Raw genomic sequence first — 26,859 nt, forward strand, 5'->3', positions numbered from 1 at the left:
GATGAATCACCCTTATTTAACCAGCTTAACAACTCCATTAACTATAAAGGGATCCCAAAATTACCATTAGATTTGTGACCATATATTTGGACATCTTTGTTAAAAAGTATGACTCCCATCCTTTTTATTTTCCTTCTAAATTTGAAAGAGCAAGATTTGTCTGTACATTAAGAATATATTTTGTCATAATGTAATAAATGAGCAGACTACAAAAACATATGGCTCTTCAGATCTTGCATTTAAAATCTAAAAAACTAAAAGTTCCTAGGGAAGTATCCTAAAAGCTCCCTCCAAAGCTAGTTAAATCTTGAGGAAAAACTAAGAAACTAATAAGAGTACAGGAGAGTGTACCTGTGCTAGCTTGATCTAGCTAGCACCCAAATATTAGCAATTAAGGGATTGAAATGTGGGTTTTAGCAATGCTTGTTATTTATGTAGCATGTATAACCTCAATGCACAGAACGTTTGTGCCTGGACAAACATATGTTAGAATTCATGCTGTGGCTTCTGCTACTCTAAGCTATGCAGCTAGCTTGAAGTAAAACAAATATGCTAGCACAGGCAATTAATCATGCCTTTGTTCCTCCTGTGTATCCTATTCTATGTCACTTAGCACACGACCTTGTATTTTGGAATGAAGCTGAACAACACTGCCCAAAGGGGAATTCTCAAAGGTAATGTGTTTGTGGAGGGGAAAATATTTTTTTTTTTGATCTCAGCAAGAAATAACCTAGCAAGAAATTAAGGACTACTAAACTGTGCAAGTAAGAGAAGGATTTTAAAAGAAGCCCAGAGAAAAGATATCTTATAACAAAAAAGGAAGAAAATCTGCATTTACTCATGGACTCCACTTTGCACTGAAAGCTCACCCCTGTATGCTTTATTTTACCCTTAATCCTTAAGCTTGTGTTTATCAGCTTCTTGACAATCTCTTATCCGTGCTACATTGGAAAGGTGGGTTGAGCCTAAATGCTGTAGTTTCAGGTACTGTGATCAGTGAGAACTAAAAGTTGATCTAAAAAGCGTTCTGAAGGAGTGTGAAAATTTCTCTTGACCATCTTTTTCCTCCAAATAACTATTTTTCACCAAAAATGCGAGTCTTTCTGATGCAGAAGAAAAGCATCTTTTTATACATTTTAAAACTGACTGCTGCTTGAAACAGTATACTCTCAGTCTCCCCTCAGTGTAGCTGACTGGGTAAAATGTCCATGAGCACTGGTCAGGGTAAGGAACTATTTATGCAAAGCTAAGCACAGAAGGAGGAATACCTGCTTTTCTTCAGGTGGAAAGCCAGTTCAGGCATGTCAAGAATCCAAAAGTTAAGACTTAACTGTGAGCCATGCTATTCACCAAAGCAACCTCAGCGTTATACAAGAGAAAAAAAGCCAGGAGTGAAGCAGGAAAGACAGACATCCCATAATCAGAGCAGAAAGTCACCCTTATCCCCACATTTGGTATCATGTGACAGCACAACCACAGAGAAGCCAGCAGTGTGATGAACATGACATCTCCTTCTGATCTGCTGAACTCCTCCAAGCAAGACATTAATCAGGCAGGACACATGTTGGATAACCTCTGTGGGAATAATTTTGTTGAGAAGGGGTAGAAATCTGCCTAGTCTGTTTCCACATTCATTTACATGAGGATGGAGTTATTTCACTTATTATGTCAGAATAACCCTGATCTAGCTAATAACAACAGGATAAACAATGAAATTCTATAAAGAGATTGTCACCTACATTTATATAAAATATTATTTTAAGAGTATCTGGCACATGATGGAGTTTTGAACATAAAAATAAATAAATAAAATTTGGCAAATGTAAGGTTTTTAAACTATTAAATACAGAAGGTTTTAAAAATCAATTTGGTAAAATTTGTTAGGTTTCTGTGTTCTTTTTGGTTGTTTTTTTTCTAACTGCTGCTTACTTATAGAATTCTTTGTAAAAACTTCCCTGAAGAGAAAAATGTTAAGATAACATTAAGATTAGAAAGATATACTTTACAAGAATGTGTGTAGGTGGGAGAGGGATAAGATTGTATGTTGAAATACTAAACAAATAATAACTACTGACTATATGAAAAGTTATAACAATCTACACATTTTGAGTTCTGTACCATTCAGATTTCATTTTATCTTCTTTGAATTCTTGGCTTCTAAGCTATTTGATTTAAAGGTCCTTCTATGACTTTCACAATAGCACTTCTTAATTTCCTTAAGGATCTTGGAAGAGGGTCAGGGAGGAGTAAGGACTGTTTCTTAAATAAATATACAATTTGGAACAGAACTGAAAAGAATTTTTGCAAATTATATATTCTCTTTTCAGTTTTTTCTCACTAAGTTTACAGGAGATATTTGGTGCTGTGTCTAGATGCAGGCAAAATCAGTAATAGTTGAGAGTTTCTAAAAATTCCTGCTCTATTGATTTTAAGGCCAAAAGAGGCTTTGATAATGATTTAGCTTGACCTTCTGTATTGAGAATACCTAGTAGTCCATTCAGTAACTTTGTGTTTGATGTAGTTTCAAAGGTGGGTTTTTTTCTGTAAGATATCTGTTCTTGAAGACATCAGAATTCACCACTTGTCTTGGAAATCTGTTACCAGTTAAGATCACCCTCTCTTAAAAACTACATTCCTATCTCTAAGCAGAAATGAACCACTGATCCTTGTGATGCCCCATACTTACATGGGTGGAACACAGAAATCAAGCATCCAAAAATTGCCAGCAGACCAGAAGCAGCTTAGCCTCTGTTTAGTAAAATCACCATTACTTACTTTTCGTGAAACAAGGCTTCTCAGGAAATTATACTTCCCAGCTTTCGTGAAAATTGACAAGTTCCACAATCCTTCAAACAAAACATTATAAACTGTCCAAACTGTCAATTTCATGAAACTCAGTGTTTGCTAAATGTTTAAGATAATTTTGTAACGCATTGCTATGTCAAATGCTGTAGGAAAAAAAAAGCCCATCTTAAGTCTTTATAGTTATCTGCATACCTAATAGTCAATTTTACCACTCAGTCTTTTTGGAGTCACCAAACATAACCAAAAAAACCAAAAGGAAACAAACCCAAACCCCCCCCAAAAAACAAAGAAAAACACAAAAAAACCCCACTTGAAAACAAACAAAAAAACCCAAGAAAACCCTTCACAAGTCAAAATTAGTACTTGAAAGAAAAAGCCTACACAAAAATTATTGTTTCTAAAGTACTCAAAAGGTATGAAAACCACAAGATTTAAACAAAGAATATGTAGATGTTTTACAACATATTTTTACTCCAATGTCCTATATTCCATTCAAAGCACAAAATTGAAGAAGTGCAGGAAACAAACAGTATAGAAGCTATTTTTTTCCCTAAATAACACATTTCCTGTTGATGAGGGACTAATCAAGCAAAGCCATGCATAGTCAAATCAGGTTCCATCTGCATTTGCAAAAGTATGTCCCAGCTAGGAAAAGCAGATCTATCCCAAAGACCTTGCAGATAGTGTTACTAAAAATTGAAGTCAAGTTCACAGAGGATTTAGATTTATTCTCTTTTAGCTCTGGAAGCCAGAGGAAGTCTGTTCAACAACAAACAGATTCATCACACATAAGAGGAATCTCTGAAGTGCCCCAGTTAAAGGAAGTTTCCCTAGAAGCAGACAGCATCAGAAAGTAACTCAGTAACCAGGTATTGACCCAGGAATGTCTCCTCCTCAGAGGTTTAGATGAATCCGGCACCTCAAAACAATGAATAAGGACTGGTTCATGTGTGCATTTAAGGGAAGTTTAAAGAATCATGAAAAATCAGAAGTTGCATACTTAAGTTATATGCTTTAATAGGTGGTTACAGTAGCAGTCAAGGGAAGGATATAATTTTATCATATGATTTCAAGCAGAGTTCCTATGACTGATGATTATCAAACTACTCTAAATAATAGCAGTAACTACAAAGAGACTAACAGTCTAAAACTACATTTGTTTATTACTCAATATGTTGAAATTTTTACAACTTTAACATTTGATTTAATGGGTTTGAATTTCTCAGGTCTAGATTCTTTTGAGGCTTCTTTCAATTTTCAAGCACACTAAGAGTAGCAAAATGCATTTTCTCAGAAACAGCTCTCTTGAATGGCAGAGAAAGGGAATTAGTTAAAGGCTATTTTGGGGGAGACAGTGAGGAAACTCAATAAAGAGAAAAAAAGACCAACCTCATAAAAAATATTTATCTTCCCTGTCTCATCCTCCTTCCTAAAGATTTAGTAAACATTTGCAGGGCATTAACTGGAATACAGTGCCAATATATTTTCATGACCTGATCAAAATAAATCATATAATCTTGAATTTAGTTGTGTTATGAACCTAACAATTCAGTAAAGGAGTTTAAATACCAGCATTATTTGGGTTGGTGGAGACATGATACAGGAATCACGGGCAGGCTCACTACCTTGATGTAGAGATGTGGGCTGCTGGGTTGTGTGTGTTGAACGGGGAATAGGAACACAAAAAATAAGATAGTGTACATGTTAGAAGTACATTAGTACTTCTTCTTTTAAAGAGTTCTTTTCCCTTAAATAAGCAAGTGACTGAATAAAACATTGTTCTAGTGTGATGCGTTGTTCCATACTTCATAATCTGAAAGTCAAGAATTATGCATTATATAATTCAAGGCAGAACAACACTGGTAAAAATTATCCTGCTTATTTGGATCTATCCTAGTTGTGATCCTTCAACAAGTCAGAAGTAGTACATTTTAAAATAAGAACCAAGCATATAGTAACTGTGCAGCTCAAAAAGACCCACAGGACTCTGCTATGCTATTGCCACAATTACCTGCAGGACGTACTACTACTGCCTTCTGCCTATTTTTAAGTGGGGGGAAGGGGAGGGGAAAGGATAGCTATATGAAAGTATTTGAGCTCATGGGCTGGCTGATGAATCCCAATGAAATCCTTCATTTTTACGCCCCTTCAATCACTGCAGTCATAAATATTTGGTTTCCTCTTGTTGCCTGTGTTTTTTCAGTGGTAGCAAAACAAAACAAAACAGTAACAAAAGCAATACTTTGCTTTTTCTCATTCCCAGTTGCCACTGGTGTATGAAGAACAGGATTCTGTCCAAGCACAGGCTAACTCACATTTCCTACAGCCTACAGGCAACAGCAGTTTTGTGGGAAATATCTATTTAAGATTCCTCAGGCAGCACAGAAAATTGAGCACAGGCCTCAAATATCTGCAACATTCTCATGTCCTTTCCTATGTGTAGTGTAATACCCAAATCAGCCAAGAAGGTTGAAAATGTCCACTGCACCAACAAAAATGTACACCTTGCCAATGCAGAACACTGCTCTGTTTAATACTTACATGATTTATGCAATTCTAAGTACACATTGAAAGGAAACTATGGGCAAAATTGGATTAGAATTCAGAGCAATTGTTACTATGTCACATCTAAATCTACTCATCCTCAAGGTTATGAATAAAACATAAATTTATTATGGCTATTAATTCAGCACTTGAAGGACCTCTATTTGATTAGGATTAATCCAGGACAAAATCCCACCCAAAACGCCCACTACAGAAACTCTGTCATTTGGATCTTAAAATGTACAACACTGTATCATCTATCCCTAAAGAAGAAGCTGAGTGTGATGCACTGCATTTAACAGGAAAATAAAAAGGTATAGACTAGTTTCCTTTCTACTAGAATCTTATATCTCTATCCAAAACACTCAGTGGAATTCTCTCAGGAGGGATGTATCCGCACACACAGTACTACAAATCCTTTACGGTCATGATGAGCCAGTTTAATGGCATAGGCATTGACTGAATTCAGCACAAAGCCCAGGAAAGTCTTGAAATAATATACAGAGTACCCCAGTGGTTTTTTTTTTAACTAGTTACAGTGTCTCAGGCTCTTGAGTTCACAAGTTCTGCCTAAAAAGCAGACATCAGAATAAGAAATCAAATACTTTGAAGGCCGTAAAATAAAAACTTCTAGGGCAAAATCGTTGTAGGGACAGCTGAATATCCTTTTAGCTATGAGACTCTTATCTTGCACCACGTGCTATGGAACACCACAGTAGTGAGTGAAAAAAAAATTGACACCGATTTCAGTGATGGAGGCTCAAACCAAAAAACTTGAGGCACAAAGAGCCTCACTGGAGGCACTGGGATTTTGAATTAGGCTTCAAATGTTTATTTAAAGGTATCCTTTACAATTCCTTCTCTAATTATTGCTATTCCCTAACTACAAAGCTTTAGAGAGGCAGCAAAGTGTGTGGTAACAGCATTCCTACAGTCTTGAAGAAAATGTGCATTATACAGCAGTGACAGAAGTGCAATAGTGGTACTTAAGTTAAGAGTTACTGAGATTGGAATCCTGGCAAATATTCAGGGCAGTGGTGTATCAAGCTGACTGAATTAATGTTTTACTCATGACTTGAACTTAAACAAGTCAAAATCCTTCTTCAGGAAGGTGAACATTTTTTTTGTCTTTTCAAAGAACTTCAAAACGGCCTACTGCTAAATGAAATCTTTTCTAGTAATTAAAACAAAAACTAATTAGTTAAATCCGTTAAAGAAAAATTAACTGAAGGAAACCTTAGAGAAAACAAGCCACACTAAACCAGTCTAAGATCTTCTGATCTATACCAAACCCAAAAAATAATCAACACAAGTCAAATTAATTAATTTACTCTAATAGGATTTTCACTCTGCTTGTATCATTCCTGGCTTTTAATTTCATAGAATCATATAATCATCTAGGTTGGAAAAGACCTTTAAAATCATTAAGTCCACCCCAAAACTGTATTTTAAAAACTTCCAGGGATGGGGATTCTACCACTTTTCTAGGCAGCCTGTTCCAATGCCTGATGAGATTTTTCCATGAAAATTCTTTGAGTATCCGATCTAAGCCCCCACAGTGCAACTTGAGTCCATTTCTCCTTGTCCTGTCACTGTCACCTGGGAGAAGAGGCCAAGCCCCACCTCACTATACTTTCAGGCAGTAGGTGGAGAGCAGTGGGGTCTCCTCTGAGCCTCCTTTTCTCTAGTGTAAAAACCCCCAGCTGCCTCAGGTGCTCCTCACAGGACTTGTGCTCCAGACGCTCCACCAGCTCCATTGCCCCTCTGTGGACATTCCAGCATCTCAGCGTCCTTCTTGTAGGGAGGGGCCCAAAACTGAACCCAAGATTCACAGTGTGGCCTCACAAGTGCTGACTACAAGGGGACAATCACTGATTGTCCAATGCTCTGATCCTTCTAGCCATGTTGTTACCAATACAGGCCAGGACGCCATTGGCCTTGTTGGCCACCTGGACACACATTGGCTCATGTCCAGCTGTTGTCAACCAGCACCCCCAAGTCCTTTTCCCCCAGCCTGTAGCACTGCATGGGATTATTCTGACATAAGAATGGGAGCCAGTACTTTGCCTCGTTGAACTTCTTCCAGATGGCCTTGGCCCATCGACCCAGCCTGTCCAGATCCCTCCCGCACTCAAGATCAGTACTCCCACCCAACTTGGTGTCATCAGCAAACTTACTGAGGGTGAACTTGCTCCCTCATGCTTTGTCATTATATTTCTCCCCACATCCAATTCAGGATAGAGATTTTCCTTACTCCTTTTTTTCTCACTAATGTATTAATAGAAACTTTTTTTATTGTTTTTCACTTCAGTAGCTAGAATAAGCTCTACTTGGGATTTGACTCTTCTAATTTTCTGCCTGCATAATATCATGTTATCCTTGTACTCCTCCTGAGTTGCCTGCCCCTTCTTCCAAAGGTGATAAGCTCTTTTGTTCCCCAAGTTCCAGCCAAAGCTCTCTGTTCAGACAAGTTTGTCTTCTTTCCTACTTCTGGCACGTGAGGACATCTTAATTCTGCACTTTTAAGATTTCCTTCTTGAAGAAAGTGTGGCTTTCCTGTCTCCCTCTACCTTTCCAGACTGTATCCCAAGAGACTCCATCAACCAGGCTCCTAAACAGGTCAAAGTCTGCCCTTCAGAAGTCCATGGTGGCAGTCCTGCAAAATTTGGGCTTATGAAACAAAAATAATTGTCTTCATTTTTCCAGAAAAAACAGAGGTTGATGAGGCAAGAACTGCCCTTATAACACCTAGCAAGGCAAACAGAAACTTGCACCAGTGAGAATGTTGCAAATTAAGATGCACAAATTGGAAAACTTTGATCACAATACATGTCATCATTATATTTTCTCCATTTTTAATTTAATTTGATTCTTAGCATTTTTCCATAGATTAATACTCACTAACTTTTGTTGTTGGAACACTTTTTTTTAATGTACCTGTTGTTTATTTCAGAGATGCTTATCACTCTTTGAATTAATATCAACCTAATTTTTAAAGAAATCCAGAAACTTCCTGCACACATTTTTTTAGTACTCAAACAGACCTGTATGGGAACTCCAGAGGACTCTACACAATTAACTGGCCAGTGAGGTGATAAAAGCTAAGCTTATCTTGAGGGCTGTTTAGAATCTCTTGATTAAAACAAGTTGGGAAATTAAACAACCTGTTAGCAGGATTTCTTGACAGCAGCCAGTGTCCCTTCTCTAGAGCTCTTCAGAATATCCAAATCAAAAATATTTCCAACTGACTACCAAGATAATTTCACAAGCTTATTATAGTTCACTTTAGGAATTAGCGTCTTTCTGCAGGTTCTCATGTCACTGGCAATCAGTGTTACCGCTGAGAGTTCTCAATTCTTCTAAAGCCTAGTGTGTCTCCTTAATCCCTTTAATTCTTGCATTTTGACCTAATTTTACTGCTCATTGTCATGCTTCTTTTGCTGCTATTTGGGCCTTACTCTTTATCACAAGAATATAAAAGCTAAATTGTGGATTATTTTTAAGTAAAAAGCCTGTTAAGTACTTATAGGGCTACCTTATACTTTCCTTGTCTCTCATCTGACCAGGTCAAATGAAATCAATGGCACTATTCAGCTCAGGAAAACAAGTGTGATTGAGCTAGAAGTGCTAAACTGGTAAACTTTGTTGCAACTGTATCTGTTCTTTCAAAGTGTGATTTTCCAGCAAGTGATCTCAGTTGGAAACTAGAAAAAGACTATCAAAAATACTATCAAAAATACTATCAACAGGTACTGTGTTTGAGACATTTCCTTTCTATTCAACCAGCCCAACAGTCCAGGTTCTCATTCTATATGGAAGAAAAGACCATTGGCCCTGACTCAAGGAGAACTGGAATGGAACCACTATCTGCCTGCTCAAAACCCTGATCTATACCACCAGCTTAAGGGCTATTCTGGGAGGCACTGATCCTAACCTGTCTGTGTAAGCCATTTTATTCTGTGGAACATAGCAGGTATCACCAGCGAAGGAGAAATATAGGGGAAAAAGGAGTGCAGGCAATATTCCAAAGAGTAATTAAGAACTCGGATACTTGGGCAACAAACAGAAAATCAATACAAAACAGGCCAGAATGTAAGCAAAGGCACATTAATGGAAGTATGGGTTAAAAAGCCTCTCAAATGAGGGAAGGAACTGTACCTCAGATGTCCATGTTTGGACAAAGTGCCCGAAGTTCTGTATAAAAGACAACTAATAGCACAACTGACTCTCCTTTACTAATCCAAAGCCATATCTAAACCCACTCCTTCAATTACACGGTTTTGCATTTTTAAGAAAAATATTAAAAATCCAAGATGGGGAGCAGAGGGAAAGCTTTGTTTTTGGATAAAACCACCATTTGAACTCAAATAATCAAAACCAAACAAAAATTCTCTTGCCAAATCACCTAAATTTGTCTCAAAAAAAAATATTGTTTTTTGACTAGACAAAGCGTGTCTTTTTTATGCTCATATTTGGAGAATAAGGTGATATTCAAGTTAGAAATGGAAAGTTCAGTAATTTCCATGATTCAGTCTAAAATGCCAGGAAAAGGATACCAATATAATAACTAGTACAGAAGACAATGAAAATCTTTCCTCTGAGATTAGTAAGAGTTGTACCAGACTTCCTATATGCCCCATATAAGCACCTCTTACTCCTGTATATTTTCACAGGTATTTGATTTCACTGAGACCTTGCCATCCCATTCACAATAATGTCCCCATGAACTCATTTTTTATTTACAGTAAAGTTTATTTTTATTTGGTTTATCTGTATATTTGATTTAGCTGTAGTGTCTAACTATTTAAATCCCCTGGCAATACTTACAGTAAGTAGTGTGACATGTGGAAAACAGCAGCAACAAGCCTGGCAATGGACCAGAATCCAATACAGTACTTGGCAAATGATGGCAAACAAACCACCAACATGTGATGACCTTATTTTTAAGCCAAAGATAAATGTAGTTGATGTGTCTTGCCAAGACTGGTGTGCCCAAATGCCATAAATGAGGTCAAGCAAGGATGCTGCAAATAATTCCCAATCATATTTTACCAGTTTGCTACTTTAAGAACTATCAGATAGTCAGTCCAAAAGGTCTGACATGACATTATTATTACAACTCACCTAGGAAAACACATCAGCATTTTGACTTTGAAAAACAGCACTGACAAATATTATAGTTTAATAATTAAAGGGTGAAATATTATTCCTTCAAAAATTAATAAAGCATACCAGATTGGTGAAGTTCCTAAAAAAATATTATTATTATTATTATTATTATTATTATTATTATTATTATTATTATTATTATTATTATTATCAAAGGATGTCATATGCAATAATTGCATTTCACAAACTTAATAGAGAGTTTTCTCTAGGCAGTGGAACATGATTCTTTACTTCTTACATAAACATATTTGGGAAAGGTTTATGAAATTTTTTCATAAATTTGGCTTAAAGGCTAATTTCAGGGAATTGTTTTTGAAAGATTCTTGCTTCAGTGGAGATTTAGCCAAATGTTAGTATAGCAAAATGCAGTGCTGTGTTAAGGAATTTAGGGATCTGTAACAGAAAGTTTAAGTAAGATTTAGCTAATGATGCAAATCACCAGTTTTAGTGAGCCTTGGCTTTGAGATACTTTGGCTTTAAGTCAGAAAAGCTGCCCAAAGAGCCTGAAATAAACCAATTCTTGTTTCCCTAGCGATCCTTAAATTCCTAAACCAGCTATGAGAATCTGTCATTACTTCCCCTTTGAAACCATTCTACCCTTGAGGCAAGGTGTTGCAAGATATCATAGCAGTCCTAAAAAAGCAGTTTCAACGACTCAAGCACTGAGAAGAGAATAAAGTTAGGTAAGGGACAGGCAGATAATGGTTCAAATTAAAGCTGAATAGGAAATGAGTCTTCCTCTCACATGATCTGGGTTTTTTTTAGAATACTCCAGACCCAAAAGACCCACATCAGGGGTTATCTCATTTTGTTACTCAAAGCAGGAAAATGTAACAGGACTAGTGCCACACTAGTAATATTTTGCATTATAACTAGTGTGGCACTAGAATCTTGCAACAAAAAATATTAAGGATCAACAGAGAAATTTCTTCCCTGGGTGCTGCAATCCTGGTTGACAGTCTCCCAAGCTTCAGAAGACAGACAAGGGAGGAGGGAGAAAAAACACTGCAAACTACTGTGATGAGAGCACTAGTCAAGAAACAAGCAGGCCAAGAACAAGGTCTTCCTTTAAAAATATCTGGGATCAGACCACTATTTAAAAAAGATGAACATTCCTTCACTGACTTTAACATGACCTGATCTTGAACATTTCAGAGCTATCTACAAAACCTGAGTAGAATAAAGAATTTTTCTTACGCGAATCAAAAAAAGAATACAATAGCTGCTCTCTAACAGCAGTCCACATGCTGCCACAGAAGTGCTGCTACCCCGGACACCCACTGCTGAGCAGGGGAATGTGTTTGATCTTGATACTGCCTCTGGAGACATGGAGGTTGTGATAGGGTTTGAGTTTACTGCCAGTTTTGGGGTATGTTTGTTTTACACTACACTATCAGCAGAATCTGGTGAAAAAATTGCCTTAAACCAGTTCAACCAGTTTCAGATTATTTGAAACAGCACCTTTCATGAGAAAATATCTTCTACACAATGAATAGCTGGGTATTAAATCCATATTCTTAGTCAATTATTACGACTTACTGCAGTGACAGTAATGAATCTCAGATGAGCAAAGAATAAAGAGAAGGTAAACAACAGAGTTCAGTTTTAACTGCATTTTCCATGCCCAGTTCACATAAGGAGTAAAAATGCCTCTGATAACTCCTAAGGGATGTAGCGTAAAATTGTAGTGTGCAGTTTTCTGAAACAGGCACCAGAGCTCAACACACTGGAGCTAATTTCTGTGTCAACTCTTATTCCATACAGATTAGTGCCATTTTGCACAGCTGAAGCACCAACTCTGTGCAGTACCATATACACATAATTTTCTCAAGCTTCCAGGAATATGAACTTGCTGCAGAAACTGCAGCTTCTCCTTAAAATTATCAGATATGTTAGCCTATGAGTGTTTTTTTCGCTTATTAAAAGGCTGGATGCTGAAACTTGCATAGCAGAAATACATGCAGAAGTTCAATTTCAGTCTAGATTTGCATTTTACTTCCCCATGAGAAATAAAAATCCTACTTTCCCTCTGTTCTGGTAGCAGTCATTCCTTTATTAATTATTGAATTAAGAATTTTATAATGTAAACATTGGGATTCACCACTGCCACATGATTTCACTTGCTAAGAAGGGCTTTTTCTCCACCTTCTTAATGGAATGTAGAGGCCACTCTTAAGGAATGTGATTCAACTGAGACTATTTTGCAACCTTTGTGAAAAAGAAAATTCCACACTTCTTTCCAAGTTTTGCAGAAATGGACTCATAACACTTCTTCAGTATCAAAAGGTCTCCACATGATTATTTTAGGATTAGAATTCAAAACAAAATTGAAAGTAAATTCTTAATACAAACCACAGTAGTTTCTTTCAAAATGTCACATAGATAACTCAGCAGCATCTGATACACTACAGAATCTTCTTATTCTAAGTACAACAGAAATGCATGGGCTTACCCACTTTATAGCAGATCATCTTGAGGCTAAATCCCTACATAGGATGCATAAAACCGCTTTCTACCTTTAAAAACATTAGTGTTGATAAATAGGTGAATTGTGTCCAGTTTATTTTGCTTTTTAATTATTCTTATTTAAAATGCCATTTACAGCCAGAAAATCTCTACAGCCATATATTTGTAGGTAACTGATGCTGACAATAAGACTCCTTCAGAGCTTTAAATCTGAATCAGTTCCCCCTGGTGAAACCTCTAATTTTGGTTTGAATACAGCAGGCCTGTGCTCTTAATTATAGTCCTAAGGGCTTTCTTTCCTTTTAAATGGATTTCCTTTCTCTTCATATTGAGCCCATTTCTGTTCTCTTTAGTTATCATGGCAAAGTTATTATGAGCTAGCAATAACCGCCAAGCTACTATTCATTTCTCTGTACTTCAGTTTTCTCACTGGCCACTAAGCAAATGCTTGTTCCAGCACCATATTTCATGCTTTCAGGACCCAGGTCATCCTCTGGTATGCAGCATGGCACTCACCTTACTCCCACTGCGAGAAGTGGAGGAGGCAAGGGGCCAAGAGCTGGCAGAGGGCTGACTTGGCTCTTTCCCCCTCACCTACCCACCCAGTCTGCTGTTGCCCTAACTTGCTTACCATAAATACTACTGCGTGCGAGAAGATAAACAAAATTCCAAATCCACAATAAAGCTCACAGCAGAGCAATTTGATGACTCCTTGTACTTGGTCTCCAGGCAATTGCATGAAATAACAGCCTCGGGCCCCAGTCAGACTATCGTCATTTCAGAGCTTCTGCATTTCTTTTCATAGGTTATGGCATAATGAGCGTGGCAGGTCAGCCACCAAAAGACAGACCTAGAGGAAGCCATGCTCTTCTCCTATTTGCAGTTCAGAGACTATGAACAAATATCACAGGACATGTAAAAAGTATTTTACAGGCAACACTACAGGTCTGGGTAACACTACACTCATTCATGTCACATGAAAAGAGCAAGAAGTGCTGTTGTATGTTCCACCTGCTGAGGCATGAAAGCCTAGAATATATAAAATACTTGGGTTGCAAGATGTAAATTCTTTTAGGGTTTATAAGTTATTTGAAATTACGTTAGCTGAATTATATGAATTACACATACATTCATTGAATTATGTTTTGAAATGCTTCTCGATTTGAACCAGATAGCTCAGGGACTCTCGCACAATTCAGTTTAAGCAAAGTCCCATTTATTTAATTTATAGCATTAGGCACTTCAGGGTAGCACAAACCTGTTACTACTGCAAAAATCTTGATACATGAGATGGAAGTCTGAAGTGTGGCTTTCTACAATGGATGCTGATCACCAGTGCTTCACTTTTCATTCAGCCCTTGTGTGGAATCTCTTAATATGATTTGGCTTAAAATTAAAAAAAAACAACAACAAAAAAACAAACAAAAAAAAAACCTAAACAATAGCCTTGGTACAACTAACTGAAAGTCTGCCGAAATATATCTGAGTTGCAAAACACTGGCTTTGAAGTCTTTCTGAGGAGAGTGGAAATAGAAGTAGATTAAACAGCTGGACTTTTCATCCATTAGAGATTCTAAAGGCATTGCTAATAAACTTGAGATATTTCAGACAGTCAGCTATTAATATTTTGATCACAACTTCATCAATTTTAAATGTGTCTTTACCATCTTCAAAATCAGAAATACCCTGAAATGCAACAAAGCTCATTTTGCTGTCAACAAAATAGCCTCAGCACAGCAAAAACCATCTTACCATCTAGCTAAGTAGTGTCTATGACAGTAATGTCATAACTTCCAAAGGCTCTAAAAAATCAGCAAGCACCTTGTTACCATGATTTTTTGTATTCTGAAAAATAGCATGCTGCTACGGTTGACAGGCTGTTACAACTCTGCCAAATAGAAGCAGATGTGACAGGTAAGCTTTTCAATGGAAAAAAAAAGCATATATTAGGTGCAATTTACTTTGACTACTTATTTGCCACTATGAAGTGTTAAATAGCACAGAGGCAAGTCCCACAAATGTTAGTCTCTTGAGGGGCAACACAGTTTGAAGAATTGATGTTAAACAGCTCACTAAGAGCAAACTTTCATCAGCTTTAATTACTCCCATCACACAGAATCTTGAAACAATATCAAGACTGAATATTTGTTCATCTACTAAAAGAATAACTCAAAAATAATGAACAATGTCACCTTGTGGTAACATCTGTTATAAAAAAGACATATGAAAAGACAGCATCCCACATTCTATTTGATGTACCTTTAAGCTTCTCTAATCTATATCTCAGTGAAAAAAAAAAATTTATGGAAAATAAGTCGAGTGTTGTATACTCTTATGTCACTACCTGGTCTCTAATGTCACAAAGATTTGCAAAAAAATTTCCAAAAGTCTCAAAAGGTAGTGTTTCCTCTGTGCTTGTCCAGCACAATAAAGATTAAAACATGTTTTAATATCCCACTCCAGCAATGGTAGACAGTGACAAAACTGTCCAGTCTGGACAAATCCCTGTTCACTGATCTTAATACCCTTAATTGGCTATGCTTCTTGTGAAGCAGTAATACAAGCTGTGTACATGAGCTGACAATCAGCTAACTTGAAGCATTCTAAGAAGTTTATTATTAAAACAACTAATAACATTCATTGTCAATTACTCATAGAGCTATGTATCACATATTAAAAAAGGCATTAAAGTAACATAATCTAGCCACCTGTTACCACACAGAGGAATATCTACATTTAGGAATATCCACATTATGTCAGACTTTGGATGGGGACAAAAGAGCCTGTTGATGTATTTTGCTTACACTTTAAACTGTTCTTGTGCTTTTGAAACAAACAAAAAATCCCAACATAGTTATTCCTCAAATGAGTACATGTCATTATTCTCAATTTTTTAAAATAATTTTCTTTTGCATCCCCCACAATCCCAGAAAATAGTATTAGCCAGGGGAATTCACACCAGTCACCTGACAAAGATCTTTGACAAGCCACTGAGGATTCTGTTATGTTAAGTACCTAGAATAAAAATTTGAACTCTACACAACAGGTACATGTTTTGATATGAGTAATGTTTTGATATGAATCTTAAAATTGGAACCTTTAAAAAGATAGATAACAATAACCATAAATGAAAAGTTTCTCAAGATAGACTTAGGAGACTTTATGTATGAAGATCCTGGATAGGGAATACAAAGGTAAAACTACAGAAAGTAGTATCTGAGTATAGAAGGTATCTGAGTAGACTTACAGAATTTCACTTTCTTGCTAGAGTAGGTCAAGGTTTTTTCATTAGGTGCAATCACCATTTTATCAACACCTCTCTTCATAATAATAAGAAATAATTCAAAATATAGGAAAGCCATAAAATCAATCACATTCCATGAGATAACACAGACTTCTCTCAATTAAATTCGATGTTCTTCAACTCCCAAAGCATACTTAAATTATTTGTCTTTAAATAACAAGAAAAGCTGAGATTTTAGGAGTACTCACCACTGTCTTCAACCAAAAAATGAAAAATGTCACTTGTGGCATTGTCACTCCCTCGTAAAACATAGCATATCTTCATATCATCGATATCAGCTGGAAAGAGGAAAAATAGACTTTATTTTAAATTATGAAGATAGGAAACATCTTTTAGAAAAACTTGACATGTATTAAATAGTTTAGCTTCAACAAGAGAGAGGTCAATGTCCCACAGCAGAATTCAGGAATTTCAGTATTATCAGTGTTGAAGTTTTACAGATATCCTTCATTCTCTCTCTCTTTACTTCCTCCTCCCCAGGGCTCCCTTTCTTTTAAGCTGTATTTACAAAAATAAGTGAAATAGAATTTAAAAATGTGGGCTTGACAGTCAGAACCACTTCAGATTGTTAGTGGTTCATTTTCTTAAACAGAGGTGCAGTTCCATGAACATATTGATATTGATGCTGTCATTCTTCAACCTGCAAAGTACTGCAGAGGGCAGTTACAGTGATTAACTGTTTTAAGAATCCAAATAGATGCAATTAAAGTAAACAGAAATTACTTCAGTAAGGGGAAATACCTGATGTAAAATTTTGAACCAGCAGTTACCATAAAGTATGTAAAAGATAAACAAATATTTGTTAATATTGTTTTTTTCTGGTTTCCTTGAGTAGTGATGAGAACCATGTATGTACATAAAACCTAATTTTTGTCTCTTTGAAGGACTTCTGTTGGTAAAACCCCAAGTCTGATACTTTTTTCAAGAAAAAGTGTTAGAAATTAATCACATTAAAGTGGAGTTCAAGTACCACCCAAGTTCTCCTCTGATGGTAGGGTGGATACACTAGTGAAAATACCCAAAAGCACTTTTGTTAGAGCTTCACAAAATCTTCAGTTCCAAAAGTAACCAGACATCTTTTAGTGCAAAAAAGTTAAGAGCATTATCAGCAAATATATGCAACTGAATAATCTCTTCCATAAATGTTTGAAAGTTAAAGATCAAAAATTCATGGGGCCATAAAGAGGATGCAAACAAATACTTCTTCGTGCCAGTGGAGCACATAAATCTTTCATCTGGCAAACTCACAAGTACTCAGCTATGCTCATGTGGGTAGCTTTATCAAAATCTATGGTTCCAGCACACATAAATAGAAACACTTGAACTGGTGTTTGCAGGACCAGGACCATCTCATAAGAAAAAAAGGCCACTTGCCATCCAAAGATCTTAATGTTGTCAAAATAATTGCAATGAATTACCTGTTGTCTGTTCCTTAACAACATGTTTGGAGTCACTTGAGCAAGTCTATGCTTTCTTTCCATAGATCATTAGGTTGTGCTAGCTATATAAAAACTTGCCTAGGTTTAAGCACAATTCATAATAATGTAACTACAGTGCCTGATAAAATTAATTTTATACTGGAATTCTCCAACATAATTTTGAAATACATCAAGCATAATTTTCTATTTCAAAAAATATAATTATACCCACTAGCTGAAAGCTAGTATTGCTCTGCCCTCTCTTTCAGTTACAGGATCTGAGAAACCAGATCGTTCCCACTGCTTGCAGACAATGGTTCTTGTTACCCTACTGAAAGTGGTCAGGCTGCCTGTTCATACAACCACAGGAACAAATCCAAGAAATAGGACTTTGAGTATGTACTTCACAAACTAGCAAGAAGCTTTCAAAATTTTTGCATTATGTCCTGAAGAGCTTCATTTGACTACAAAGTTGTCCCAGTTTTGAGTAAAGATAGGATCAAGTGACCTCGAGAAGTCCCAACATAAACTGGAAGACTTCAATGAAGTTCTACAAGTCCCATAAGAATGGACACGTGTTGATGAAACTGGAGCTATTCAGCATTTTGAAAGAGGTGGCACATGACAGGATAAGAGGCTTAAAGAGAGGGGAAGATGAAAACATAAAAAGAAAGCCTGTAACAACAGGTCCAATAGTCAATGCAGAGGCTTCCCAAAGTACTTTGCAAAATCTGTGCTTACACTGGGATCTTAATGAATATGACAAAAGAGGGTCTTGTTTATTTTTACCCTGAACATTAGACAATTATTTGTCTCAGTGTAGGATAAGCATGACCATCTCAAAGGCAAATATTATTGAAGAAATGTGTATTTTTTAAAAACACTCTTCAATCCAACACAAAACAAGAGTGCTTGTGCTAGTACTGTGCACGAAACTGTGAAGTTACACCACTTCCTGGGGATTCTCACTAGCTTTAAAACCAACCTTTCCTAAGGGTTGCATGCTTCTTACTCAGCTTTGGCAGACCCAGGATATTAAGACAGCCTTCATGGTATGTGGTTGGACAACCAATTCAAGTAGCAACTTCATTTTGGTCATCAGACAAATGTACGCCCGGCCACATGGCACAGGAGGGAATGGCACCTCTCCCAAGTGCTCTACATCCACAAAAAAAAAAAAAAAAAAAAAAAAAAAAAAAAAAAAGGGATATCACTGTTCCTCTGCTTTCAAGAAACATCTGTTCAATAATTACAAATTCTTCAATGTAGGAGAAAACCCACTAAAATAAGTGATAATATGTTTATTTGCTTACTCCCTTTTCACTCCCTTTTTCTTTTGTTTCTCACTTATTCTGACAACACTCTCAATATTACTTGCAGTTCACTACTGAAGCCTTACATTTAAGGAACTGTGATGGTCCCCAAAGCTTGGACAGTTTGGTCTCTTCTCATCCTCTTTTTTGTACTAGTACTGCAAAACTTAAGACACTTCAGTCATTGCAAAGTTCATCAGGCCTATTTGAAAGACTTGGTATATCTGACAAGAACATTGCTACAGCCAAGACTTTAACATGGATGTGTACTAGTATGGGCTCTGTGAAATGAAACACAGCCAACTGCAAGTGTTCACTTCAAGCCTTTCCACCTACGAAGTCCAGCCTAGCCATTTAACTCTGAGTGTCCATGCTGCTGGTGCCGTTTGCTCATTCCACAGCTGCACAAGCCTGCAAAAAAAACTAATTTCATTGCTAGTTAACTAGCCATTAAGTCATTGTAAAGTAACATGGAAAATTCTCCAGAGAATAGCTAATGCACCCATACCAATTAAAGTTACTTCAAAGACTTGGGTTGAAGGTTTATTTCAGAATATATGACACGTTTGGTTTTTGCCCTATTTATAACACCGAATGTTTTAGTTCCATGTAAAAAGTGTAAGTACCTCTAACATAATTTTAAAATGTTTACATTACCTTTTAATTTACCACAAACACTTTGTGGTAAAGATTTGTGTAATTAAAGCCACAAATGCAGTCGTAATATATTATTTCCCACTAGTGGGGAAAGGATTTTGCTTTTATAGTTAGCTGTGCTCAGACTGTACAGCAACCGATACCCTAGTCATTAGTTAATGATAGCTTGGCCACTCCCATAGCATTTTCTAAATAAAACTGGTTAAAGAAAGCACTGTCTCTTAAGATGTACAGCCCAATTCTGTTATCCAAACCTTTATCACTATGACTGACAGAAAGTGCAAATTACAGTTATTTGGACTAAGCTCTCCAAAGAAATTAAGCTCCTTTAATCAATGTTTATCCAGCAGACCACATTTCCTGTTTAAAGCTGTCACGGATGTAATAAAAAATAAACAGATGTAAAAATAAGCTCATTGTTGGAAAGTTTCTCCCATCAATTACTATAAGAGTTCAGCAGGAAAATAATGTTTCCAGTGATCTAAAGAAAGTACATGAAGTATTGTAGTACCTTGGGTGAACTGGCTGATGCTATGGTTGCCTTTCCCCAGGTGAATCAGGAAGCCATGGCGTGGACCCTCTGTGATTCTGATCTTAAGAGTAACATGTAAACTGTCCCTGTCTTCCACTTTCAGTACTTTGTTGGTAATCAGAAACCCGATGTGACCAGTGGCCAGAACACGGAGAGTCTGAGCACCCTTATTTATTACAACTTGAGGTACACTGTTGTCCACAGCCATTATTCGAATCTTCATAGTCTGAGGCTTCCTTGTTTCAAACACAGTGTTGGGGAAAACATAGAAATCAGTATGAGTGCCATCTGTAACAGTGAAAGAGAAACTGTCCTCAACTGATTCTGAGCCATCATGTTTGTAGCTGATTAGATTTTCATTCAGATCTTGTTTAGTGAAGGTGGTGACTGGTTTGGAGTTATTGAACATGATCTGGCCATGAATTGGTATTTGAGTGATGATAAATTTTAGCAGTGCATCAGGTGTATCTCTGTCTTCTGCAGTCAGTTCAAATGGGGTTATCAGTTTGTATTCATTTTCACTCACAACCAGGTTATGGATTGTAACAACAGGTTTCTTATTGTCCACATCACTGATAGAAATTCTGAATGTACGAAACACAGGGTTATAGCCATCAGTCACCTCAAATTCAAAGCTGTCCATTTTCACCTCATCTTCTGAAGTATGAATGTAATAGATTTTATTGCCTGCTAACAAGAGTTGAGTGAAAGTGGAGATGGGTACCCCAGGCTGATCTGTGCATTCAAGATGACCACGAACAGGTAGTCTGGTAATGGTGAAGACTAAGTTCTCATCTGGACTATTCAGGTCACTGGTACTAAGCAAATCAGTAGTAAGGGTTACCTTCCCTCCTTCTTTCAGAGAAACTCCTTTGCTGATAACATCTGGGAAGACAATATCAATGCTGCCTATTGTCACATAAAAGTAGCGGTCAATGAGAGGATTTATTCCATCTGTCACATCAAACTTGATGAGATCACGAACTCCTTGTTGGCCAAAATGCACATATCTAATCAAATTTCTATCCACTTCATCTTGGGTGAAGTTCATTCCCCGGGTGATATTTTCAACTCCACCTGAAGGCTTTATTCTCTGTAAGAGACCTTGTCCTGGCCCATAAGTTATAATGTATGTCAAGGTTTTGTCTTCAGAATCAAGATCAGTAGCCTTCAATATTCTGTTATTAATAGTTCTAGTTTCCCCTATTTCAATCTCCAAACCGTCATTGATGGCCATTCTGGGCGTCTCATCATCTACAGGAATAACCATGATGGGCACCATTTTCCTAATGGTGTGTTTACCATCTGAGAGTTGCACCTCAAAACCATCCACCCTGGTCTCAGAGTCATCATGTTCGTAGAGAATGCTGGAGCTCTCTGTTATCTGATCCAAGCTGAAGCTCTCCACTAGGACAGTTCCATTGACCAGCTGGTTCACAATGTGGCCGTGCCTGGGAAGTCTGGTGATTGTGAATGTTAACTCATCAGCAGGGACATCCGCATCAACTGCATTGAGGATAGGGGTATCAATCACCAGGCTCATGCCTTCCATCACAACAAACTCTCGGAGGAAGATTTCAGGCTCTTCGTCATTGATCGGTACAATTACAATGGGGAAAAAGTGCCTCTGGGAAAAGTTAATGCCATCAGAACAGCGGAAAGCAAATCTGTCTTCAACAGGCTCTACACCCTTATGTATACTCTGGACATAAAAAATGTGCCCTTGACGGAGGTCCTTCAAAGTAAAAGCACTTACAGCTACACCTGCCCTGGATTTTTCAGATCCTGGGGCAGGAGATATGTTCTCTACATACCCAGATGTGGGCTGAGCAACAATTGTGCATAGTATATCATCACTAGGGGTATCCACATCTTCAGCTCTGAGGTGAGCAAGAGTAATGACCCGTTTGTCACCTTCTGTCACCACGAACTGCTCCCCCACAAAGATTTCTGGAGCTTGACTGTCAACAGGAAGAATGGTCACCAAGACTGAAACTCCTTGAACAATATTGCCCCTGACACGCCACTTCTCAGACAGGTCAGACAAGGTAAGGTTGAAAGCATCCTCTTTGGGCAGAAGGCCAATTTCGCCACCAGTGTGAGCATATACCACAGCACCATCCAGCAGATCTCTCTGGGAAAATCTCTCTGCAGGCACCCCTTGAACCAGGATGCTCCCATGCTGAGGAGGATCCTCTACAATGAAGGTCAACATAAAGTCATCTGTATCCTCATCTGTGCCCTGAATGACGTTAGCAGTGATTTCAGCAGCACCATTCTCCAGCACATCTAGGTAGGAACCAAGAGTTCCCGGGGGCAATCGTAGCGTAGGAACCTCATCATCAACTGGGTGCACACTCATTTTCAGTGTGATGGGCACAAAATGAACCCCATCACTCACATCAAGCCTGCAAGTATCACTGTTGGTCTCAGCTCCACTGTGCACATACACCACCCTCCCTTGTCTGATATCCTCCAGGCCAAAGATACCGCCTGGAACCAGACTGTACCCAGAGAGCTGCAGCTGCCCATACCGAGGAGCCTGGGTCAGGATAAATCTGAGACGGGCAAGTTCAGTGTCTGTGTCACTGGCATCCAGCTCAGTTGGACTAAGGACATGGCTGCCTCCTTCAGGCAAAGTGAAGCCAGTATTAGTGATTTCGGGAGGCTGGTTATCCACAGGCTGTAGGTAGATGGTGAAAGTCCCTTTGGCCACATTGCCAGCCGCATCTTGCACTTGATACTGGAACTGAATCAAATGAGGAGCCACCCCCAGCTCTTCCTGTGGAGGGCGGTACGAGATCTTGTGATGGTTGATCTGGGCTTGGGTGAAATGTGTAACTTCCACAGAATGATCCTCAGTCAGCACCAGGGATCCAAGGCGCGCTCCATATGCGTCGGGAGGGTGGTTGGTGTCAGTGTCAGTGGGAGGCTGGATTACTGTGTAGCGAAGTTCACGGTCCCCTGAGTCCTGGTCTGTGTAACACAAGTGCTTCCTCCGCAGGGGGGTGACTTGCTGCTCTGCAACTATTAAATGCAGGCTGCTGCTACTGTGGAGCTCTGGGGCTAATCTGTCTACAGGATGAACCCTGATCACAAAAGTCTGTGGTCCAGAGCGGTTGGGTGGGTCATTGTCATCCTGGACTCTAAAGATGAACTGGTCCAACACAACCCCAGGGCCAGGGCTGTGAGCCCCAAAGTGGTGGTAAAAAAGACGCCCTTCCACAATGTCCTGTTGCAGCCACTCTCTCACTGGTTTTTCATAGATGAGTGAGCTCCCTGCTACACCTGGCACCTTCCTCCAAGAAAAGCCCTCCTCTTCGTCCTCCTCTTCCCAGCCAGGAGGTGGCTGTGCCTGACGGAGCAGGAGCTGCCCAGCCGTGGGGCCAGACTCCACTGTGAAGAGCAGGATGGCATCCTGCGAGTCAATGTCAGTGGCACTAAGAGCACGAGCGGTGATGGGCACTGTTTCACCCTCAGCCATGGCAAGCCCTGTGTTAGCATTAAGTAGGGGTGGCTGGTCATCAGTGGGCACCAGGGTAATGGGGAAAAGGAACTCAACACGGTGGCGAGAGCCACCATCTTCCAGCCGCAGGATAAGGTTGTCACTGAGTGGAGCCTCGCTGCCATCGTGCTGGTAAATGACTCGGCCTGCTGCCAGCTCAGCCACTGTAAAGTGTTTACGTGGGGCAGCAGGTCCTGGGGTGTCCTCCAGGAGAGTGAGGTGGCCATGCCTCAGCCCTGCTACCACACTCACCCGCACCTGCTCAAGGTCATCCTCATCACTGACCACCAGGTTGGGGCTGGGACCTGGGCCTGAAAGGGGCCTTGACTGCCCCTCATAGAGCACGAGACCGGTGTTGCGGGTCACCACGGGTGCCAGGGTGTTCATGGGCTTCACCACAATCACAAAGGTAAAGGGCTCTGAGGCAGCACCCTCTGGGTCCAACACTTCCAGTTCAAGCTCAAAGAGCCTCTCCCGATCAGAGTCCTCCGTGGGCGGCTGATAGGCAATGCGCAGCTCCCGCACATCCCGCTGGCTGAAAGAGGTGACAGGCAAACTCCGGTCGTCTGTGCTGACCATGTGGCCTTGGCCAGGACCAAAGGGAGAGGTAATGTTGAAGAGCAGTAAATCGGGAGGTGACTCTGCATCCTCAGCTGACAGCATGTCTGGCGTGAGGGCGGTGAGCACAAACTGATCCACCTCCATCATTAGCATGGCCAAGAAGCTGGGCTTGGGGGCCACGTTCTCGCTCCCGGCGCGGATCCGCACCAGCACCTGGAAGTACTCGCGCTTCAGCAGTGCCCCGCCGCCCGCCGCCTCCCGCAGCTCGGCCACCAGCGGCACCAGGTCGCGGTTCGGGGAGCCGCCGGCGGCCGTGTGCCGGTAGCGCAGCCCCAGGCGCAGGAACTCCTCGCAGTCCCACATCAAGGACGGCATCGGGCCGCCCCCCGCCGCTTCCCCGCCCCCGCCCGTCGCCGCCGGCGGGTAGTTGAGGATCTCTCCGTAGCGGGGCAGCCCGGCCAGCAGCGGCAGCAGCCCCACTCGGCAGCGCTGCCGGCCCGGCTCGAAGGCGAACTCCAGGCTGCGAGCGTCCAGCGGGTTGCTGGTGCCCCGCAGGCGCTCCACGGTGAGGGGCAGGTTGCGGGTGACGATCTCCAGCTGGGTGAAGAGCACCTCCACCTCCAGCACCAGGGGCAGCACCAGGGCGCGGCTCGGGGAGTCGTAGCGCAGCTGCAGGCGGACGCGGTCCCGGGCCGGGCTGCGGCCGCCCAGGTGCGTGTACTGCACCTCGCGGGCTCCGAAGTCGCAGGGGAAGCGCCGGGGGCTCAGGCGGCCCGGGCGCTGCCACAGCGGGTCCTCGTCCAGCACGGTGAGGTGGCAGCGGTCACCCGGCTGCACCTGCAGCACCAAGTCCCGCGCGGGATCCAGCCAGGCGGAGCGGCCCAGCGGCACCCGCAGCCCGCGGTTGGCCACCACCACGGGGTCCGCCTCCGGCGACCACGGCGAGGAGACCGCAGCGCTGCTGCCTGAAAGGGGCTCCGCCGCCCCAGCCCAGGCGCAGCCGGCCAGCAGCAGCAGCAAGCCGGCCAGCAGCCGCCGCGGCCCGGTGAGGAGAGGCTGCATCGTCCTTGCCGGCGGAGGGAAGCGTCGGGAACCTCCGGCAGTGGCCGAATCGCGGTCCCGGTTCTGCCGCCGGCGCGGCGCCGCTCACTCCGCGCACACGCTGCGCTCTGAGCGCGCCGCGCTTCGTTCCGGAGGGGTGCCCCGCGGCCCGGCAAGCCCCGCCCCGTGCTCTGAGCAGCCAATGGGCATCCGCAGTGGGAGAAGCCGCCTTGCGCGATTGGGCAGAGCTGCGTGCCAATCATGCAAGTTACGAGAGGGGCAGGGCTCCCCCTCCCTCCCGTCCTGCCCGCGGCCGCCCAACAGGTTGCGGAGAGACGGCGGCGGGATGAGCCCCGGCGGTGCGGGAGCGGGGAGGTGGCGGGCACGGACTGCTCTGCTGGCTCCAGCGGCCCCGAGAAGGGAGCGCTCCGCTCGGGGCGAGGGCGGCGCTGCTTTCCCGCAGCGTAGGAGCGCACTTCTGCCAGCTCCGGGCGCGGCGGGAGCGCGCCGCCGCCTCTTGCGCTGCGCTTCCCCGCTCCCGCCTGACCCCCGGGGGCAGAACTAAAGCTGGGCTGTTCCCGGCTCCCGCCGGGCAGTTCTCGGGCTTTCCCTTCCCCTCGGGGCGCCGGTGAGCGCGGGGCGGCCCGGGTTCCAGCGGCGGTCGGAGCGGGGCTGCCCGAGAGCCGGGTCCGGTGGCGGGGAACGGGGGGCGGCAGGAGTGCCCCAAGGAGAACGGGACGGGTCACAGGAGGACAAGCGGCCCGGGCGGCGGCGGAGCTGCCCGCCGGCACCGCGGCTCTCTGCGGCACGGGGAATATCGGATCAATACCTCGGGCGCAGCAGCTGGCACCGGTAGTGCCCAGTGTCACTCCTCGGAGGCGGCGAGGCACAGCAGCGGGTGCATGAAAGGCTCACGGTACCTCTGCCACCTTGTGCCTGCAGTTAAAAGCACATTAACTCCGAGCTTGGAGTTCTTTCCCATTAAAATTCCTGATAGCAGGCTCTGAGTTTCGATGCAGCTTGTCTCACGGTTGCTAACATTCTTTGTTGTTTATGAAATGTGATCCGCACGCTGGTTTAAGAAAGGTTTCTAACAAAGCGGAAAATACGACAAAGAGACAGATTCAAAGACAGCACAAGGCTGTCTCAACATTTGTGTTATTTTTTTATTCTTTCTTTTAGAATTATCTCTTACAGTATCCTTAAGTGGTGGAGCAACATTATGGCACGTGATCTCGCTTTCTGTATGGCAAAACTCGAGTTTGGAATTTGAATTTTGCAGTGTGGGCACAGCTACATTCACATATAAGTATTCTTTCTAATAATTCAGCTTGGTTTGGGGTGGGGAGGACATTGGTAGAGATCCCTATTCAGTTCTACAGCACTGGATTATTGTAATTTGTGATATATTTTTATATTCTATTACTGACGTACCTATGGAATACTGCTGAAAGCTATTTTATGAACTAAACCTATGCAATAGACTTATGGACTTGGATGCTGTTGCAGGGAGTAGTAGTTCTAGTAGTTAGATTCTACCAAGT

General features: G+C 41.2%; 1 protein-coding gene across 1 annotated transcript in view; it reads right to left on the reverse strand.

The window, feature by feature from the left end:
- The window catches only part of FREM2 (FRAS1 related extracellular matrix 2), a 123,737-nt gene extending 98,264 nt beyond the window's left edge, over window positions 1-25,473 (reverse strand). Inside the window, exons 1-2 of the mRNA XM_002194643.5 lie at window positions 20,188-25,473; window positions 16,477-16,566 (exon numbers count right to left, since the gene is read on the reverse strand). Coding sequence (XP_002194679.5) covers window positions 16,477-16,566; window positions 20,188-25,336 — 5,239 coding nt within the window. The 5' untranslated portion in view covers window positions 25,337-25,473. The remainder of the gene's footprint in view (window positions 1-16,476; window positions 16,567-20,187) is intronic.
- Between the last annotated feature and the right edge of the window lie 1,386 nt (window positions 25,474-26,859).

The sequence above is a fragment of the Taeniopygia guttata genome, chromosome 1 (genome assembly GCF_048771995.1).
Source record: "Taeniopygia guttata chromosome 1, bTaeGut7.mat, whole genome shotgun sequence".
Lineage (NCBI taxonomy): Eukaryota > Metazoa > Chordata > Aves > Passeriformes > Estrildidae > Taeniopygia > Taeniopygia guttata.